At 36.3% G+C, this 22,027-nt stretch overlaps 1 protein-coding gene across 3 annotated transcripts in view; it reads right to left on the bottom strand.

The window, feature by feature from the left end:
- Positions 1-22,027, bottom strand: part of LOC100021387 (protoheme IX farnesyltransferase, mitochondrial) — a 193,826-nt gene that overhangs the window by 21,791 nt on the left and 150,008 nt on the right. For 2 of the 3 annotated variants that reach the window (XM_001373524.4, XM_007483380.3), the window contains exon 6: positions 19,889-20,121. In XM_001373524.4, coding sequence (XP_001373561.4) covers positions 19,889-20,121 — 233 coding nt within the window. The remainder of the gene's footprint in view (positions 1-19,888; positions 20,122-22,027) is intronic. The other variant, XM_056817469.1, reaches the window with a different exon arrangement.

Here is a 22,027-nt window from a genome sequence, read left to right as displayed (position 1 = left end):
GAGAGAAAAAGGAGGGACAGGAAAGGTAATTTATCATTAGAGCCCAACATTAACAATTTCTATAATAAGAGTTGGATTAAAATATTGACATATATGAATAGTTAAAATATCAGTGCCAAAATAGATGTTAAATCTTTTTTTGCACCTTCAACGATGCTGCTTTTTTGCCAGCTAAGTCCTAGAATTCTATTTTTCCTAAAGCATAATTTTCATGATTTTTCCTGAAATAATGCAATATAATAAAAACATCCTTCTTTCTGAGAAAACTGTATTTTTTTTCCTTCAGAGAAAATTAGGTATGAGTTTAGATCATGTTAGAAATGAAAGGTTCTGGAAGCCACATCTTAACCTTTCATGGGCAGTAATTAGAAAATCATCATAGTTTAATGTGATGTCCTGCTACAACTGGCTTTATAAAAAGAAATAAGATAAGTTACTACTTTAATCCTGATATGGTAAGTTAGGAAGACTTCAATTAGTAAAAGCTGTATCCACCTGTTTTAGGGATAAGCATAAAACACTCAGTTCTACTGCAAATGATTCATCTTTTGTTAAGAAAAAAAAGCTTTATTCTAATTGGTTTTAATTTTTAGGCCCAAATCCCAGATGGTTTATTTTTTTAATTCACCAACAGAAACCTTACTATTCTGGTTCTTTCTAAGTGTTTTCTTATCTCTGTTACTCTCCTTCCTCTAAAGTATAAACAAGATGACAATATTTGACAGAAATTCCTACTTCCTTTTAAAAAGTCACTATAAATCATGAGAATCTATGAATGTGCTAACAACAAATATGTCCTGAAGCAGGTGAGGACATCTGTTAGGGATGAAACAAAGTTAGTTCCTTCCTTAACACTCTTCTTACATCCCTATCATTCTTCTTAGAACGATGGCCATCATTCTAGTTCAGGCTCTCTTCAGCTGTAATCTGAATTATTACAAAAGTTAATATGGTCTCCCTGCCTTAGATTTCACCCCTTTCTATTTAATCTTGCTCAGCTCTTCCAAACAACAAATACAAAACAGTTTTCTTTAGTCAGTTCTTCTAAGCAACTGTAATGATAAGAATTAAATTAGTTAAATAACCTAGGTAGAAGTAAGAATTAATATGAGAAGTTTTTAATTTTTACCTCAGCTCCTTTAAGCAGGTAAGGAAGGAATATTCTGGGAGTGATGGGAAGAGAACTGGAGGAAAGGAACAATGGTTGGGAAAACGATTCACTTCTCTGGGAGCTTCCTTGCTTGGAGGAGGTGATTGGAGGGTTGGCTCAGGTAACTGAGAGTTTTGTACGAGTTATTTTGGAGAAAACAGGACTATCTGGAGATCTGAGGAAGACTGAGTGAAGTGACTGCTTTCCTTGGAAAGAGGGAGAAGTGGATGAAAGGGGGCATTTTTTCACTTTCACTGGTATAGTGTCAGTTTCAACTCCCTACTGAGAGAAGAAACAATTCAGCTGATCATCAGTTTGAGGATTTGTTTTAATATAACTAAAGAAAACTATAATTTAAGATAAGCTATTAGGATAGTTCAGCAAGGTAGATTTTATATTTTAGATAGAGAGGAAGTTAGGTCAGGTCTGATCTCATCAGACACGAAGACAACCCTAAGGGGATGGAAGGGGTTTGGGGTACAGTTGGACACTTTAGTTTACATTTTACATATCCTTTATATTCCTATATCTTTTTTCCTATCCCTGCCTCTCTTGATTAGTGACAATAAATCTTGTTGGATTAAATTGTATCCAGCAAGTTTATCAAACACCTACTACACCAGGGTTCATGGTCGATTTAGCCAATCAATATCAACTGGCCATAAAGATCAATAACAAATACCAAGAAAAATTTAATCTATTACATAACACATGGCAGGATCTAAGGATCTTCAAGATCCAAATGGAATTTCTCTTAAATTGTAAGCTCAGTTAAACTCAGTTTTGGTCCAGGTAATTTTTTTCTGTGAAATGAAAAACCTCCATTTTAGCCCATATTTCTGCTATCTGTATCATAACTCGGCATATGCTTGTCCCTTAGTTCCAAGTTCTAATCAGTTCTAAGAATCAAGATTTTCCAGATATTTCCATCAATATTGCCCTGCGACTCATTCAATCAATAAGCATTTATAAAGCATCTCCTATGTGTCAGCCTTTGTACTAAACTAGGGATATAAAGGCAAAAACCAGTTTCTCCTCTCAAGGAACTCACTGTCTAATAATTGGTGAGACAGCATACATATAACTGAACAGACAAGCTATGTAGTTTGTTTATAATTATTTTTATCTTGTCTCTTCCATTAGATTGTGAGTTCCTTGAGGGTAAAGACTATCTAGTCAGATTGATTGATTTCAAAAGGTCTGATAGGTAATTGGAGATGTGACATTTGGACAGTGGAACCAAGATAGTGGCATAGAGGAAGTATTACAGTCAAGCTCTCCCAATATTCTCTACAAAATAACTTTAAAATAATGTCTCAAATTGAATTCTGAAGTGGCATAGCCAATAAAAGGTAAGATTGAGACCAGTCTGAGAAAGGAGGTTGGAAGCAGAGGTCAGTGATGCTGAGGTATGGGGCTGGACCAGAGACCCAGAGGCAGCAATTTTGCTCTGGGTCTTAGAGACAGCTATGATAGCAGTAGAAGCAAGAGCTCTCAGCCCACAGATGGTAAGGGGATTAGAAAAGTGGTCAGAAATTCTAGACCACAGTCCAGGAGAGTAGTGACTACATCTATCCTTAAATTAGAAGCACTGAAAACTTACTGTGAGAACAGTAGCATGAAAAAGGCAGAAGTTTGGGACAGTGTCTCCTTCCCAATCCATCTACCCTTCTCCAAGTGAGCAGAGTCCAATCTTAACATAAATTGCAAAGTCATGAAATAGGTTAGAAAAATTGGATATTTAATGAAATATTTAATGAAAAAGAGGGCTTTCAATCACTCTTCATGAAAAGACCAGAACTGAATAGAAAATCTGACTCTCAAATACAAGACTCAAGAGAAGCATAAAAATATAAGCATTAAAGAGAATTCTAAGGTTAAACTGTTCCTTTTGAGAAGATAATGCATGTTAACTCCCAATAATTTTATCATTATTAGGGTAGTTAGAATGAGTCTATATAGAGGGAGGTCACAAATACAAGTTCATTATTGAGTTGTTGTTGTTTTTTTAAAGAAGGGATACTTTGAGAGAAGGGACATGAAGAAAGGGGAAAATTATATCACTGAATCAGGCCACTAGGAGAGATGATCCAAAAAAGGAAAAAAAGAGAGTATTCAGTAGGAGAGAGTAGTCATAACTGTCAAAAGCATCAATAGTAACTTTGAAAAGTAAGGAGTTCTAAGTTCTCTAAACAATAACTATAATGTCTTTTCTTATCGTGGTTTTAATATATTGTGGGTTGGCAGAAGAAATTAAGTGGGAATTTTTGGGAAGTTTTGTGGCAGCTGTAGATGATACACAAAGGCCAACAGAAGACAGAAAAGTGTAGAAACAGAAACACGGAAAATATATGTATAGTACTATATAACATCAGCATTTTATCTTTTAATACCATAAACATACATGACTTCTTTTTTAAAGTTAAAAAAGTAAAAAGTTAAAGATTCTGAAAAGAATTTGAAAGCCAAAAAACTTTATGTGGATTTTCTAAAATGCAGGGGTGCTATACCCTAGCCTCTGTGATGTGGAAGGGATACCTGTATTAGGAAATGATTAGAGAGGAGGTAAAGGCAACCAATATAGAAGAATGGCTGAGAAATGAAGGAAATACATAGGATGGCAGCATGAGATATAAAGATTTATGTTTTCAAATATGTCTTTGCACCAGCAAGAAGCTTATGATTGTTAAAAGCACTTCATAATTTTCTGTATTTTTAAATCTTTTCTGAACTTAAAAACAAAAAGAACGTTTCTGTATACAGTGTAGAATATAAAAATTAAAAAATAAAAATTTAAGTCCATTCTATAAAATTTGCTTCTTTAAAAAGTTTATAATGAATGCAAAATATTATTTTATAAAATGTCGTTATTTTGTTTCTTTCTAATCTTCCTTTTATTCTCTTATATTTATACACATAATCTAACATGTGTATATATAATACATACACACCCCGGGCAACGGCTTCCACAGGCCGGCTAAACCTTCTGAGGGTAGCCATCGGGTCATAGACCCCTGGTGAACTAAGGCTTTGCTCACCCAGCATGTGAAGACTGTTTCGGTGGAACAGGCGGAAGAAACCAATAAGAAGGTTCAACAGTTGAGAGGGCAACGCAGCAGAGCACTGTGGAGTACTTAGGGGGTGTTGGAGCACAAAACAAAACAATCCAATGCAGCTGAGGAAGTCTCCAGGTGTAACGATTTTTCATGCCAATGGACCCAGGCTTCCAACGCTGAGAGAGTGGGACTATCTCTGTGCATCGACTTTTCCACTTAAATCTCCTTCACGCACAAGTGTTTTTGTGCACACTCATCTACATCACAGATGAAAGCGCACAAAGACAATCGTCATCCTTGGTTACCGAGAGACTACTACTACTACTACTACTATACATATAATATTGATGGCACTTTTCTCTTGAAAAAACTAAACTTTTCTTCTGTCCTTTTTGGGTATTGTTGTCAGCCTCTACTTTATCCAATTTTAAAACGAACTATTTTTAAAAATATTTTATTTGATCATTTCCAAACATTATTCATTAAAGACATAGATCATTTTCTTTTCCTCCCCCCCACCCCCTATAGCCAACACGTAAATCCACTGGGCATTACATGTTTTCTTGATTTGAACCCATTGTTATGTTGATAATATTTGCATTAGAGTGTTCATTTAGAGTCTCTTCTCTGTCATGTCCCCTCAACCGCTGTATTCAGGCAGTTGCTTTTCCTTGGTGTTTCTACTCCCACAGTAAAACAAACTTTTTAACAGATAATCACAGTAAAGAAAAATAATTCCACAATGACCATATCTAAATTATCTCTTTGTGTTTCTTTGTTGTAACATCACTCTTTCAAGAGGTGGGTAATTTATTTCATCATAGGTCTTGGAGGACTGTGGTAGGTTATTTCTTTGACCTCAGTTCTTAAGTTGTTTTAGTCTGCCATTGTTACCTGTATATAAAATACTTTTCTGGTTTTGGCCTCTCCAATCTTTATCAATTCAAAAAAGTGCAAAGATTCTATGAAATCATCTCTTTTGTCATTTCTTATGACAAAATATATTTACCTCCAATTCTCCAAATTCTTGCTATACTAAGTTCTTCTAAAGATATTTTTTGCACATATGGGTTCTTTTCCTCTTTCTTTGATCTCTATTTAGTATAAACTTAATATAAGTATAAACTTAATAGGGATGTTGTTAGGTCAACAAATATGGACATGTAAGTGACTTACTACACTAAGGGTGCTGGACCCATTCAAAGTTCTATCATTAGGGAACAGTGAGGTAGAAGCCTTATTAGCACAAGGTAGGCTACAGTCTGTAACACTGGTGCAAGCCAATAGCAGGTCTTAAGGGAGACTGAATAAGTAGTGGAAGATGGTTTCTAGAGCTATCAGGTGATAAGTAGTTCATAAAACTAGTCAGAAGGAAATTATAGGCAATCCTTTGCAGATGGAGGACACCTGTATAGCTCATACAAGGTTTTGGGTCAGAATCCTAGAGATAGGGGGAGGACTTGCAGGAGCACAGACCTGGGTTCCAGGGGAGAAAGGAGTGATTATGGTCAACCATACACCAAAGCACAGGCAATGAGAAGGCTGACCACATCTCTCCATAGATCATACCACCTTGGAAAAACTGAAACTTGGAGATCCCCAGAACTAGCTCTGAAGGTATCAGCACAAAAAAATCTAAAGTTTAGGAGAGTGCTCACTCTACTCTCGGAACAGGGCCCAAAGTTAATATAAAAATAAAAGTCAAGAAAAAGGTAGGAAATATAAGTAAAAATCAAAAAAGAACAATAAAAAAACTTTAATGTTAGAAAATTATTATGGTGACAAGGAAGTACAAGGTACAAACTCAAAAGAAGATGAGTAAATCAACTACAAGAAAAAGGAGAAAGAAAAATGGGAATTGGTCTCAGGCCCTGGAAGAGCTCAAAAAGGATTTTAAATATCAGATCAGTGGAGGAAAATTGGGGAGAAGAAATGAAAATGATGTAAAAAAAGAGTCAACAGTAGGGTAAAGGAGGCAAAAAAAAATACATAAGAAAATAACATCTTAAAAAACAGAGTTGGCCAAATGGTAAAAGAGGCTCAAAAATTCAATGAAGAAAAACATTTCATAAAAATAAACATACTAAAATTTAGGTGATTTGGCCCAAGCAGTACTTAGGGGAAAATTTTTTATCTCTAAATGCTTACATTAATAAAATGGAGAAAAAGCAGAGCAATGAACTGGACATGTAACTAGAAAAACTAGAAAAAGAACAAATAAAAAATCTCTAATTAAAAGACCAAATTGAAAATCCTAAAAATCAAAGAAGATATTAGTAAAATTACCACTGAACTAAAAACTAAGACTAGGGATTGGTTTTATAAAAACAAACAAACAAACAAACAAAAAACCCCAAATCAACAAAATTGCTAGGCCACTGGTTAATTTAAAGAAAGAAAAAAAAACTAGATTATCAGTATCAAAATTGAAGAGACAACTAGGTGGCTCAGTGAATTGAGAGCCAAGCATAGAGAACAGAATATCCTGGATTCAAATCTAGTCTCAGTCACTTGACCCCACTGCCTAGCCCTGACCACTCTTCTGCCTTGGAACCAATACAGAGTATTGATTCTAAGACAGAAGGGTTTAAAAAAATGAAAAGGGTGAACCATACCACCAATGAAGAGAAATTAAAGCAATTTTTAGCTATATTTTGTCCAATTATATGCCAATGAATCCAATAATCTAAACAAAATGGATGAATGTTTACATAAATATAAACTGCTCAGATTAATATGAGGAAATAGAATCTATTCAAGCAATTCCATTTTAGAAAAATGAACATTTATTTAAAAAAAAAAACACCATCCCAGGGTCAGATGGATTCACAAGTGAATTCTATTAAGCACTTAAAGAAGAACTAATTCTAATACTATATAAACTATTTGGGAAAAGAAGTTAGAGAAGGGATTCTACTAAATTCCTTTTATGACATAAATAAGGTGCTGATACTTGAACCAGGAAGACCAAAAACTATAGAGAAAGAAAACTATGGCTAAGTTTCCCTAATGAAAATTGATGCACAACTTTTTAAATAAAACACGAGCAATACTAGTATTAAAGAAATATATCACAAAAGATCATACACTATGTCCAGGTGGTATTTATACCAGGAATTCAGGGCTAGTATTTTAATTTTAGGAGTATTATGAATTTTAATTACTATTTTAATATTAGGAAAACTACAGTATAATTGACTATATTAATAACAAAACAAACAGAAATTATATGATGATCTCAACAGATGGAGAAAAAACTTTTGACAAAATGCAACACCTATTGCTACTAAAAACATGAGCATAAAAATTGGGACACTAATACAAATGTGCAGGGTAACATTATAAACAGTAACAGCAATCTTATACAATGATCATCTATGAATGGCTTAGCTATTCTTAGCATTGCAATGATATAGGTCATTTCCAAAGGAATCATGATGAAAAATGCTATCTACTATCAGAGAAAGAACTGATGGAGTCTGAATGCAGATCTAAATATACTATATTTTTCTTCTTTTTTAAAAAACTGGTTTTTGCTTTTGTTTTATGAGAGTCTTCTTCCATAGCATGAACAATGTGGAGATGTGTTTTGTATGATCACACACTGTTTGCCATCTCAGGGATGTGAAGGGGAAGAAGAGGGAAGTAGAAAGTTCCAAGAAAACTTGGAACTCAAAATTTTGGGAGAAAAATGTTAAAAATTGTTATTAGATGTGTTTGGGGGAAAAATAAAATATTATATTAAAACAATGAAAAAAGTTCAGAATTTTGTGTTCTTTTAATCAGTATTCACAATATTCACATGGGAAAGTCTTTAGCTTGTGATATTTCCTGCATTATATTGAAAAAAACTTAGAGCTCTGACATTTTCTAATTCTTAATCCAAGGATAATAATCAATGAGAAGATGACACTGGTGCTATTCTTCTAAGTATATTTTCCAAAATTATTCATACTAAACTAGAGCTAGAAAAAAGAATTTGGCTTTGTAACGCATAATGTCAAAGTCCTTTAATTGTTCTGACTTTTCAAAATATTTAAGATCGGCAATTTTTAATCCATATCCTAGAGTATCATGTCCCCAATAAATAAAGAATACAATATTACATCAAGAACAATTTTTAAGAGGTTTAGAGGAACCTAAAATTGTTTAGGAAGGGTTAGGGTTAGGGCCTAACCAGTTCACAGCTGACAATGTGCCATATATCCTGACATAGGCCTGCTTCAAGGGCCAGTTAAGTGAAGCAGTATGTAGAGTACTGGTATTAAAGTCAGGAGGATTCATCTTCCTGAGTTCAAATCTGGTCTTAGATACATACTGACTGTGACACTGGGCAAGTCACTTAATCTTGTCTGCTTCAGTTTTCTCATCTGTAAATGAGCTGGAGAAGAAAATAGCAAACCATTCCAGTATTCTTTGCCAAAAAGTAATGCAAATAGATCATGACTGAAAAACAACAATTGCCCTAAGAAATTTATCAATTTTTTTCTTTAAATTTTGTTCATACACTCCTTAACTTTAAGAATTTTTTGAATTTATCTTTCAGTATATCTGAATTATTCATCTTTTAGTTCCTTCTTTTAAAAAAAAGTTGTTTCCCCTTATTTGTTGATTGAAGTGTTTAGAAAACAAATTCCCCTCAGGACTATTTTGGCTACATCTCAAAATTTTTGGCATGTTGGAATGTTCTTTCCTCAAAGTAATCATCTATTACTTCTAATATTTGTCTTTTGACCTTTCAATTAAAGGATTAAGAATTAATTATTTAATTCAATGCAGATTCAAAATTTTAATCCTTGCCTCAAAATTCCTTTAATGATTATCATTTTAACAGAATTATCAATAAAGGATGTTTTAAAAAATATTCTTGCCTTTAGGCTTTGGCAGTCTGTTGAAGCCTATGGACCCCTTTCTCCAAGTAAACATTTTTAAAAATTCATAACTGAACGAAATGCTAAACTTTAGTTACAAGTTAGTGAAAATGGAAAAAAAAAACACCCCCCCCCCAAATCCACAAATCCCCTGAAATCTACTCAAGCACCCTTGGGGGGGGGGGGAGTTGTCCATGGCTGATATTTTCTGATTATTCTTTTTTTTCTCCTACATGGGGCCCAGGTTCACACCCTAGCACTTCATTCACTATGCTACCTAGCTGCCCCAGGAGTCTTTCTAATTCTTTGGGGTTTGATGATATGATAACACTAAAACAGGAGAGTCTGAGAGACTTGGTCAATTACAGGAAATCCCTTCTAATTGGACAATGCATAAAGCATCCTTAATGATAAAAGTGAAAACATTTGGAAAGCATAATATTCATACTTCTCTTGACATTACCATCATAGGGTTACTGACAAGAATAATCTTTAATCCATTTATCAAGGAGTATTATGTACTCTTAATACATGTGATAAAGGAGAACCTTTAGGTGTTTAATAAATGATTGCTGAATTAGAGAAAGAAAGGGAAAGGAAAAAGCATTTACATAACATCTACTATGTGCTTCTTGTTCATTCATTCATTCATTCATTCATTTTTTGTGAACCCATGGACCATGAGATTTTCTTTGCAAAGATATCAGGGTGGTTTACCATTTCCTTTTCTAATGGATTAAGGCAAACAAAATAAGTGACTTATTCAGGGTCACACAGCTAATAAGTTTCTGAGGATGGATTTGAACTCATGTCATGACTCTATGCCCAGAGCTCCATCCACTAAGCCATCTAGTTGCTTCTATATTATATGCTATGTACTATGATAAGGGCCTTTTATAAATATTACCTCACTTGATCTTTACAACAACTCTGGGTACCAGTATTATCCCCATTTTACAGGAGAGAAAACTGAGACTTGCCCAAGGTCACACACCTAGTGTCTGACTATGTAATTGTAATTAAAAAAACGTATTCAGTTTGAAATTCAGATTGATACCAGTTCTGCCTCTGCCTGGCCACACACTTATGTCTATGTAGCCTTCTGGCAGACAGGGAAGAGCTGGGGGCTGGTAAAAGTCCAAGGGAAATCCCTGTCTAACTAGAAATCCCTGTCTAACTAGAGATCCACAGATGTTAAACTAGGTCAATTAGAGATGCAGAAGAAGAGACATCATTGACCTTAAAAGAAAGAGAACCTGGGAAATAGGAGGGTCTCTTGTGCTCAGAACTAGCTCTCAGTCTTTTTGGTAGGTAGGTGCCTCTTTCTTATTTGGCCTGGTAATCATGTCTAGCTGCCCTTCAGCTGGGGCTAGCAGTGACTTAGAGACTTTTTTTAGATAGGCTGACCAGGTGTTCTTTTTTTGTCTCCCTCCAACTTTTAATAAATAATTATAATATAACATATATAGTCTCTAAGAAAAATTTGATCATTACATGAGGCTGGATGTTGAACTCAGGTCTTTCTGACTCCAGGCCCAGTACACTGTGTCACCAGATGTCTCTACTGAATTGAAAAGAAATAGAATAAAAATCTCATGACAATATACACTGTTAAAAATATTTCATTCTTATTCTCTGCAGAGGAATTTGAGAAACATTGTTTAATTGATGTACCTGTAATGAATTTTATACAATGACTATTGGACAAAAACAGCTATTTATGAGTCCTGTACATGGGAGTATAACAAGATAATGTTAAAAAAAAAAAAGCTATGTTTGTTGGGAAAAGGAATTAAACATTTACAAGATTTTTCAAAGTGGATGGGATGATGACTATATATTATAGAAAGATGATAACTCAAATTTTACATTTCCTTATTTTGCTTCTCTTTTTCCTACATAGAATGATCTTGGAATAGAAAGGGTATAATGAAAAAAAAAAAAAACGGAGTCTAAAGCACCTAGCTGCCTTGGATAACTTAGTTGAGGATAAAACTATGTTGGTTCATAAAGAACTGACAAATGTGATTGTTGAGCTATTGCTGGTGTAAAAAAAATGACCAATGAATTGATTATGGATATAAACTGATTTAGATACTCTGCTTGCTGTGCTTACAAAGTATCTTAAGTTTATGTAAGTGAAGTAAAGCTCATAAGTGAACTTCTCTTCAGAGCCAAGTGCAAGGATGCTAAGGAGACTCTTGCTATACAAAAATAAACTATTTCTTGAGCATATAAAGATATAAAAGAATATGAAAGGATTTCTAACTAAGGGATTCTAACTCTACCCAAATAAAACTCCCTGGTTCTGCAAGGAACCACTTCTCCTGTTTCCACAGGCTACACTGATCCTTCCTGTTCTGATTAACCCAAAGTTTACCTATTCTACAAAAAAGTAACACTATTATCCTAATACGAAGTATATAATTCTTAACTTTGTCTCCAAGTTATAAAAATAACAAAGGTCAGCTGGCTGAGCCTCAGCAAGAACCAAGTTAGGACTCTGAGTCTCAGTAGACTCAGAGTCCAAACCAAAGACCAGGTCTTTCTTTGGTCTTCTCAGAGATAAAATGATTCATGAAACAGCAATATGCAGTCACTAGTGTTTTCCAGGTTAGAAAAGGAAATCACTTAGCTCCTTTAGGTTTTTCCCTCTTTTCCTTCTACCTTCAGACAGTGAGGAGACAGAAAAGAAGATATCACCTGCTCTCAGCACGCAGACAGAAAGTAACTCCACGAGACCAACTGCCACAGAAAAAACGTATAACTCCCACACATACTGTCAATATTTGAAACTGTCATTCTGTCTCAGATCTGCTTCAAACTCCAATTCTTTCTCAAGCCGGCTTCTCTACTTCTTATCTCTAAACTATGTAAGAAGACTTAATTTTTAATATCATCCTCAAACTGGTGATCTCTGAAAGATCACAAAGACAGAGGGATACCAGGAGAAGGGTTGCCCCACCAAAAAAAAAAACAAAAAAAAAAACTAAGCATAACTGATTTCAAATGAAAGATATCAGGACTGGACATTACCATTTCACCTCATTCCTATCTGGAAGCTAGGACCTTCTCTACTTTCCTGGACAGGGAGGGAGATTGAATCAACCAATTTATAAACAGTTAAGGCCTAGAAACTAAAGTCACACTGCCCTCTGGTCCCAAATGACTCATGATTGGATCCCCTCCTCTTCCAGGGTATGTGCCTGCGAGGGTTGTGATGATCCAATCAACATTTGAACTAGGGCAGACTTATTATTGGGTCCTTTCTTTTACTGTTGTGGGTTCCTTTCCTATTCTGCTCTCCTTTTCCATTATGTCCTTATTCTATGGTTCACTATTATTGCTTTTCCCTTCACATTCTATTTTCTTGTGATCACAGAAACTTAGCTTCCTCCAGAAGGCTGTCATATCCTAACCTGTAGGGTTGGATATTCACTTTCTCACGCCTCTCAAGGTCTAAAGGAACAGGCATAGTCCTTGTTATTCACTGCTACTTCCAATCTCTCCTTCAAGGGTCAATGTTAAGTATATAAAGTGCTTGAAGACGCAAGTCCAAATCTCTGCTTCAGACATATACTAGTTGTATGACTGCTTAACTTAATTACTTCATGAAGCAATTTCTTAATTTGTAAAATGAAGGGAATTAGAATAAAGTAGAAGCTTTTAAAGTTCATTTTAGCTCTAAATCTTCTGCTTTACCCAATTTGATTCAATTTGTTATAGTGGATATCTATTTTCTTCCAAGTTTATTTGCACTCTGGATCATAGTCTTCCTCTCCAACCCAAGATTTTTGGACTTCAATATACATTTTGATACTTTCACACACACTGGCCTCCCAGGTCATCGATTTCCACTATGCTCATAACCTGCACTCTTCACTCTACTTCAAATACATTTAAGGATGATTATACTGATTTTAATTATTCCCCACAAATGTTCCACATCCATGATCCAAAACTCTGAAATTTCTCACTTCTAACCATAATTTCTTGTTCTTCTATCATTCTTTATGCCTTATCCTTCTCAAGTTTTCATCTCTACTGCAACTTCTAGCCATGCTAACCTTTATGATTTCCCAGTTTATAGCCTTTTCTCGGGTTTTACTTTCCTTTCTTCAAAATCTTGATATTGTAACATACAAGTTTAATTTTATATTGTCTCCTACCTTTAAGTCCTCCTTGCCCTATTACTGATAAATTTTTTCAAAATCCTAAACTCTGACTACCCCCAATACATATCTTTTCAGTTGCCATTAACATGCTGTTGAAAATTTCCAAGAACCTGAATTATTAGGTACATAATGTGTGGGATGAGATTCAGTGTATAATTCTCAGAGTAGTATTTGGTTTGTAATTCCAATTCTCAAGACCCCTTAGTGTTACTATTTCTTAGACTAAAACTGCCTGACCTCTCCATAAAGCTCCTAGTTTTCCTGACCCATTTTCAAAAACCTTGAGAAGAGTTTATCTGTACCCTGGGAAGAAAGACAACTATAAGATAAGCTGAAGGAGGGAAAGTGCAGGGAGTTTCATTATGGTCCCAGCCTGGGAATCCCATGATAGTTATGGGTTTTTCTGGATCATGGGGGTATTTAGGGGTACACAATGTTGAAAACCACGTGTTCAAGACTGTAAGTTTCACAACCCTCCCCTCTGTGGAATTTGTGAATTTTAGATTTACTTCACCCTGCTTAGTCTAACAAAACAGGAATGTCTACACCCCTACTTAAGGATTAAGTGTTGAGAAGGATGGCCTATGACAGACATGTGCTAGCAAGTGACAAATTAGAAACAACTGACAGACCCCCTGGGTTGTCCTAAGTCAAGCTTAAGCTACCACTGGTACATGTGAAATGCAGGAAGTGATGTAAAAATGGTCTATATATTTCACATCACTTCCTCACTTTGACCTCTTTTGGCAGAGAGGTGACTGGTAGCAGTGTCCTGGGCATCTTGGCATCTTGGCGTGGCTGCAGCTATTGTCTGGGTTTGGCGGTGAGCTTCCTTGATACAGTAACTGGGAGAAGCTTAATATTGTGGGCCAGGTGAGGCACCTTCCCTGGGCTCTCTCAGAGTTTAGGCTGATTCCTTTTTTTCCTTTACCTTTCCTAAAAACACCATCCTCCTAAGAGGCTCCTCATCTCAAAGTAGGTCTCATGCACTTGAGTATTTTTAACAGGATTTGAATTACTCTCTGGCGACCATAAGGATAATATATTAGTCAAAACCTCTAAATTTACCCCTTACAGATTGGACAGAGAGGAGAAGAATCTTGCATCAGGATTATTATAAAAGTCTGTGATTGTACCTAGAAAGAGGATGCTTTTTGCTCTGAGTAAGCCTCTTGTGTGGGCAGAGTCCCTTTTCCTTCCCATCCACATCCCACCCCTTCCCTGCTATCCAATGTTTTCTCTGAATGAAGCAGCCTTTCTCTGCCTGCATCTTATGAAGTCTTCCATCTGCTCATTAGAGTGATTTCTGGGGGTACAAGCCTCCCTAGAATTCCACTCCACACAATAATATAGAGTAGTAAATGACTATAGTAATTTAGTGTTTGATAAGTCCAAAGATCCAAGCATTTTGGATAAGGATTTAAATTTACTACTTGACAAAAAACTGCTTAGAAAACTGGAAAACAGTATGGCAGAAATTAAGTATAGATTCACAGCTCACACAGTATCCCAAGATAAGGTCAAAATATGTACATGATAAAGGAAAATACTATAAGCAAATTAGAGGGAAGATGGACTAGTCTACCTGTCAGATCCATGAATAAAAGAATTTATGACAAAGCAAGAATTTAAGAGCATTATGAGATGTTAAATGGGTAATTTTCATTATATTAAATTAAAAAGATTTTACACACTGATGGATTCACCAGTGAATTCTATCAAACATTCAGAGAACAGTTAATCCCAATACTATACAAACTATCTGACATAATAAGCAAAAGGGAGTTCTACCAAACTCCTTTTATGACACAAACATGGTACTGATTCCAAAACCAGGCAGGTCAAAAACAGAGAAAGAAAACTATAGACCAATCTCCCTAATGAATATAGATGCAAAAATCTTAAAGAGGATACTAGCAAAAAGACTCCAGCAAGTGATCAGAAGGGTCATCCACCATGATCAAGTAGGATTTATACCAGGGATGCAGGGCTGGTTCAATATTAGGAAAACCATCCACATAATTGACCACATCAACAAGCAAACCAACAAGAACCACATGATTATCTCAATAGATGCAGAAAAAGCCTTTGATAAAATACAACACCCATTCCTATTAAAAACACTAGAAAGCATAGGAATAGAAGGGTTGTTCCTAAAAATAACAAAAAGTATATATCTAAAACCATCAGCTAATATCATCTGCAATGGGGATAAACTAGATGCATTCCCAATAAGATCAGGAGTGAAACAAGGATGCCCATTATCACCTCTATTATTTGACATTGTACTAGAAACACTAGCAGTAGCAATTAGAAAAGAAAAAGAAATTGAAGGCATCAAAATAGGCAAGGAGGAGACCAAGTTATCACTCTTTGCAGATGACATGATGATCTACTTAAAGAATCCTAGAGATTCAACCAAAAAGCTAATTGAAATAATCAACAACTTTAGCAAAGTTGCAGGATATAAAATAAACCCACATAAGTCATCAGCTTTTCTATATATCTCCAACACAGCTCAGCAGCAAAAACTAGAAAGAGAAATCCCATTCAAAATCACCTTAGACAAAATAAAATACCTAGGAATCTATCTCCCGAGACAAACACAGGAACTATATGAACATAACTACAAAACACTTGCCACACAACTAAAACTAGACTTGAGCAATTGGAAAAACATTAACTGCTCATGGATAGGATGAGCCAATATAATAAAAATGACCATCCTACCCAAACTTATTTATCTATTTAGTGCCATACCCATGGAACTCCCAAAAAATTTCTTTACTGATTTAGAAAAAAACATAACAAAGTTCATTTGGAATAACAAAAGATCCAGGATATCCAAGGAAATAATGAAAAAAAAAACACAAATGAGGGGGTCCTTGTAGTCCCAGACCTCAAACTATATTACAAAGCAGCAGTCATCAAAACAATTTGGTACTGGCTAAGAGACAGAAAGGAGGATCAGTGGAATAGACTGGGGGCAAGCAACCTCAGCAAGACAGTATACGATAAACCCAAAGATCCCAGGTTTTGGGACAAAAATCCACTATTCGATAAAAACTGCTGGGAAAATTGGAAGACAGTGTGGGAGAGATTAGGAATTGATCAACACGTCACACCCTACACCAAGATAAACTCAAAATGGGTGAAAGACTTAAAACATAAAGAAGGAAACCATAAGTAAATTGGGTAAACACAGAATAGTATACATGTCAGACCTTTGGGAGGGGAAAGGCTTTAAAACCAAGCAAGACATAGAAAGAATCACAAAATGTAAAATAAATAATTTTGACTACATCAAATCAAAAAGTTTTTGTACAAACAAAACCAATGTAACTAAAATCAGAAGGAAAACAACAAATTGGGAAAAAATCTTCATAAAAACCTCTGACAAAGGTTTAATTACTCAAACTTATAAAGAGCTAAATCAATTGTACAAAAAATCAAGCCATTCCCCAATTGATAAATGGGCAAGGGACATGGATAGGCAGTTCTCAGATAAAGAAATCAAAACTATTAATAAGCACATGAAGAAGTGTTCTAAATCTCTTATAATCAGAGAGATGCAAATCAAAACAACTCTGAGGTATCACCTCACACCTAGCACATTGGCTAACATGACAGCTATGGAAAGTAATGAATGCTGGAGGGGATGTGGCAAAGTAGGGACATTAATTCATTGCTGGTGGAGTTGTGAACTGATCCAACCATTCTGGAGGGCAATTTGGAACTATGCCCAAAGGGCGATAAAAGAATGTCTACCCTTTGATCCAGCCATAGCACTGCTGGGTCTGTACCCCAAAGAGATAATGGACAAAAAGACTTGTACAAAAATATTCACAGTTGCGCTCTTTGTGGTGGCCAAAAATTGGAAAACGAGGGGATGCCCATCAATTGGGGAATGGCTGAACAAATTGTGGTATGTGTTCGTGATGGAATATTATTGTGCAAAAAAGAATAATAAAGTGGAGGAATTCCATGGAGACTGGAACGACCTCCAGGAAGTGATGCAGAGCGAGAGGAGCAGAACCAGGAGAACATTGTACACAGAGACAAACACACTGTGGTATAATCGAATGTAATGGACTTCTCCATTAGTGGCGGTGTAATGTCCTGGAACAATCTGCAGGGATCTAGGAGAAAAAACACTATCCATAAGCAGAGGACAAACTGTGGGAGTAGAAACACCGAGGAAAAGCAACTGCCTGACTACAGCGGTTGAGGGGACATGACAGAGGAGAGACTCTAAACGAACACTCTAATGCAAATATTAACAACATGGCAATGGGTTCGAATCAAGAACACATGTGATACCCAGTGGAATCACACATCGTCTATGGGGGGTGGGGGGGAGGAAAAGAAAATGATCTTTGTCTTTAATGAAAAATGCATGGAAATAATCAAATAAAATACTATAAAATAAAAAAAAAGTTTTTAAGCAAAAAAACTAATGCTAAACCAAGATTAGCAGAAACCTTGGGAAAAACTTTTTTACAGCATGTATGTATCTCTAAATAAAGGCCTCATTTCTCAAATGTGGAGAAATTTATATTTATGAATTCTTAAGAATATAAACTATTTCCCAATTGATAAACAGTAAAAGGCATTTTCTTGGGAAGAAATCAAAGTTAGCAATAATCTTAAGAAGAAATGCTTTAAATCACTATAAACAACTTTAAGGTATTGTGAATTTCAAAACTATTCCACCCCAACCAGCCATTCTTTAGAAGATCTGATTTAGCTATTTCCTGATAAATAACAAGAGATACTTGGAACAACAGAATCAGGTCTTGGAAACCCATTCTCCACCATACTCATTGTAACAAGATTAGGAAGGGCTGCATCAAACTCAAGATTTAATTATCTGAGGAGATGGCCTTCAACAGACATGTGCATAAAAAGGACAGGCCTCTGGGGGGTCCTAAGTCAAGCTTGAGCCACCATTGGCACATGTGAGATGCAGGAAGTGAGGTAGAGAACAGCCTTAAGAGTTCTCGGGACTTCCTGTGAGGAGGGCTAGAGTTCAGTTCGATCATGGAGCTTGAGCCCCACAGACAGCTTTCCTTCAGACAGGTCATGTGAGTGATAAGGACTGACCCCTTTCTCTGCCTTGGCTTTCCAAGGCCTTAACACCCTCTTTGGCTCAGCCTGAGCCAGAGTGGTTCTGAGTTAAACTTCTTTCCTTCTTTCCCTCTTTACTTCTCTCCCTTTCTCTCTCTCCCTCTAATATTTTCTTCCTCCTGCTGTAATTAAAACACCATAAAAATTTGCCAGCTGACTTGGGTATTTTATTATTTGGGATTTCCCTTGGTGACCACTTAAATTTATATTTTTTTCAGTCTCAACCATAATATTCACCCTTTACAGTATCAACTCACACCTATCAGATTGACTACTATGACAGAAAAGGAAAATGATAAATGTCATAAGGGATGAAGAAAAATTGGTAAAACTGCACTAAAAAAGTACACTAATGTACTGTTGGTAGAGACTTGAACTGATCTAATTGTTCTGGAGAACTATTTGGAAGTGTGCTTAAAGGACTATAAAATTATTCATAACCTTTGACCCAGCAATACCAGGATTAGGTTCATATAACAAAGAGATCACAAAAAAGACAAAAGGACCTATTTGATAAAAAATATTGAGAGCAGCTCTTTTGGTAGAGGCAAAGAATTAGAAATTTAGGGATTACCAAATATTATTGTGCTATAAGAAATGATGAGTAGTATGACTTCAGAAAAAAATTGGAAAAGGCATAAAATGAAAACTGATGCAAAATGACATGCAGTAACAGCAATAAAACATGATGATGAATACAAAGATCTGAGACAACTCCAAAGGATTCATAACAAAAAATGCTATCCATTGATAAAGAAAGAACTGATGGAGGGCTGATGGAGGCTGAATGTAGATAGAAGCACACTATTTTTACTTTATTTTCTTCATGTTTTTTTTTTGGGGGGGGGGTGGGCTATGAACCTTCTCCCACAGTATGACCAATATGGAAATATGTTTTGCATGACTGCATAAGTATAACTTATATCGAATTGCTTATGTCTCAGGAAGGAGGTCAAGAAGGAGGGAAGGAAGGAAGGAAGGAGGGAGTGAGGAAAACTCAAAATTTTAGGAAATGAATGCTAAAGATTTTTACATGGAATTGGGAAAAAATATTAACAACAACAACAAAAAGAAAATGGCCACCTTCTGAAATAACTCCTTTGGATTGCATGAAAGTACCACTCCTTGATATGCATTCAGCATGACTGATCCTGGCTGACCTGAGATTAAAGGTTTGGCCTTGATGGCTTCCCTAACTGTTCCCTCTTGACAGCAATTCTGTTTGACCTCCACTCAGCGGAAGAGAACTGATCTCAGCCTGAAGGATGGAGCCGGAAAATGTAGAATCTCTTGATAGTTTCAAATTTTCCCTAGTTTAAAGTATTTTAGCAGCACACTAGTTAATAGCATTGGAAATGAATATTGAGGCTCCAGTTTTTCAGTGCTGGAGGAAAAATATTTATTTCATTAGTGTTTATGAATACTAGGATAGAAGAGAAATATAGTTTCTTGGCATCTGTTTCAATTGTCTACTGAGGGAAAGAAGATTTTATGTTACTAGATACTCACCAGCATCAAGGCTACCTGTAGCTGCAGTCCAGCCCATGACTGGTGGGATGGCTCCAACAAGGGCTCCCACCCACGTGTTGGCAATACTAATCCTTTTCATAGGTGTATAACAACAGGTGTACAAGAAAATATTGAAAGTACCCAGAACTCCTGTGAGTGGATTGATTCCCCAAGTCAGAAGTGTGATTCCTGGAACAGCACAGCAAATAGCAAAAGATACAGCCAACAGAGGACTGTAAGAGAAAAGAAAAATCAAATTGTTAGTCATACTGCTTAGTCTTTTGTAAGAAGTGAAGTATTTATCCTTTTATTTAAAGTAATCCTTCCTCCAAACTATAAGAAGATATTAATTTTATGTCTTATGCATTGTAGGAAATAGAAACCTTGGAGGCAAATAAAAAAATGATAGTAAAGTGAATTCAGCATTTTTGCTGAGCTCTCTCAGTATATATCTCTACAACAACTTAAAGAAATGCATTAATAAAATTCTATATGGGAAAAACAAGACTAAATCACATTATGTCATACCTAGAGGTCAATGGACAACAGGGAGAGAGGTTGGACTGAAGTGTGGTGTGGTTTTAAGAGACACCAGCTATAGGGTAGCAGCAACAAGAGCAGGACTACACATCTGATCAGAAAGAGATCCCAATGATCCTTGTGCTAGCACTTGGTGCAGGATTGGAAGTCACTTGGCATCTGTGTCATCCATTAGTTCTGGGTTGTAGTACCAGGGTGGAAAGTAGATGCTGCAGATACCAGTGAGCAGGAGAGATATTTGTGCAGACCAGTAGGGCAGTGACCTCTTTCCAGATAACTTCAGGCATCCACTGAGCAGTAAAAGCAACAAAAATTCATAAAAGATGGAGGCTCAGAACAGATGTTTTCCCTAACTCCTACAGGTAAGCAGAACCCAACTCTAGCATAAAGTCCAAAGTCAAGAAAAATGATGGAAAAAAAGAGCGAACAAAAAAGAACCTATTCATAAAAAAACAACTATAGTGACAGAGAAAAGATAGGGTGACGACTGTGGAAAGGAAGCTAGACTGTTATAACAGTTTGTGTGGGGGAGGGCCAACTGGGAGTGGCAGTTGGGTCTGGGGACTAGCACTTCCTTCCTGTTGGGAGAGGTCTTGTGTCCCGGGTTGGAGGAGGGTAGAGCTTGTTCAGCCCAGTCTGGAGTAGCATACTCTTCTTGGTTCAGCCCAAAGACACAGGCTTCTAAAGGTTAGAATTGTTCTTGTTTGCTTTCTGTGTACTGCTAAGATTCAGTCAGATAAGTGGACTATCTTTTCTGGTCATAGAGGGAGCGGAACTTCAGTTTCAGTCATTCAAAGACAAACCGTCCTTATTGGACCCCTGCTGTTTCCTCTCAGCAGGGGGCATCTCCCTCCCTTGCCTCATCAAGCAATATTCCCTCTCTCCCTTTAACTCCTCCTTACCCCTATACAAATCTCCCATTTATCCCCATTTTCTAAATCCTTTTTCCTTTCCCAATAAATATTACACGACACAAATTCAGAAAAAGACAATGATTTACCTACAAACAAAGCCTCAAAGAAAAATATAAATTGGAAAGAAAACCCAACAAGAATGTATAGAAGAGGTAAAGAAAAGGACAAAAAGCCTCTCAAAAAATTTTTTTAATTAAATGAGAAGGAGCAGAATCAAGAAATAGGGAAAGCTCAAACCACTCTGAAAATAGTCTCCAATTAACCTTAAAATAACACTTCAAAATGAATATGGGAGTGAAAGAACCAAAAAGGGGACACAGTGAAGTAACTTTTCTGCACAAAACAAACTGAAAGATAAGCAGAGGGTCTGGTTCACTGGAGTGAGAGAGGAGTATAGCTGACAGCAAGGCCATGGAGTCTACAGCCAGGATGCACCAAAGAGTACACAAGTCAACATCAATTCTTGCCACTCCTCATCTATTGCTCTAGGATCTGAACCTGTGCCCAAGCCAACTTTGAGACCTCAAGATTCAGTATAAGCTAACAGTAGTGCAACCCCACCCATGCATACCCCTTAAAGTTCTAAGCCCTAGTGTAGGGCAGGCTATGGTATGCATGGCTGGTGCAGGCCCAGAGTGAGGCTCTGAGACCCTGTTGAAACACAAACTGAGGCCCCTAAGCCCGA

The sequence above is a fragment of the Monodelphis domestica genome, chromosome 2, assembly GCF_027887165.1.
Source record: "Monodelphis domestica isolate mMonDom1 chromosome 2, mMonDom1.pri, whole genome shotgun sequence".
Classification (NCBI taxonomy): Eukaryota; Metazoa; Chordata; class Mammalia; order Didelphimorphia; family Didelphidae; genus Monodelphis; species Monodelphis domestica.
The sequence above is the reverse complement of the archived record's forward strand: the minus strand, read 5'-3'. Positions and strand labels throughout refer to the sequence as shown.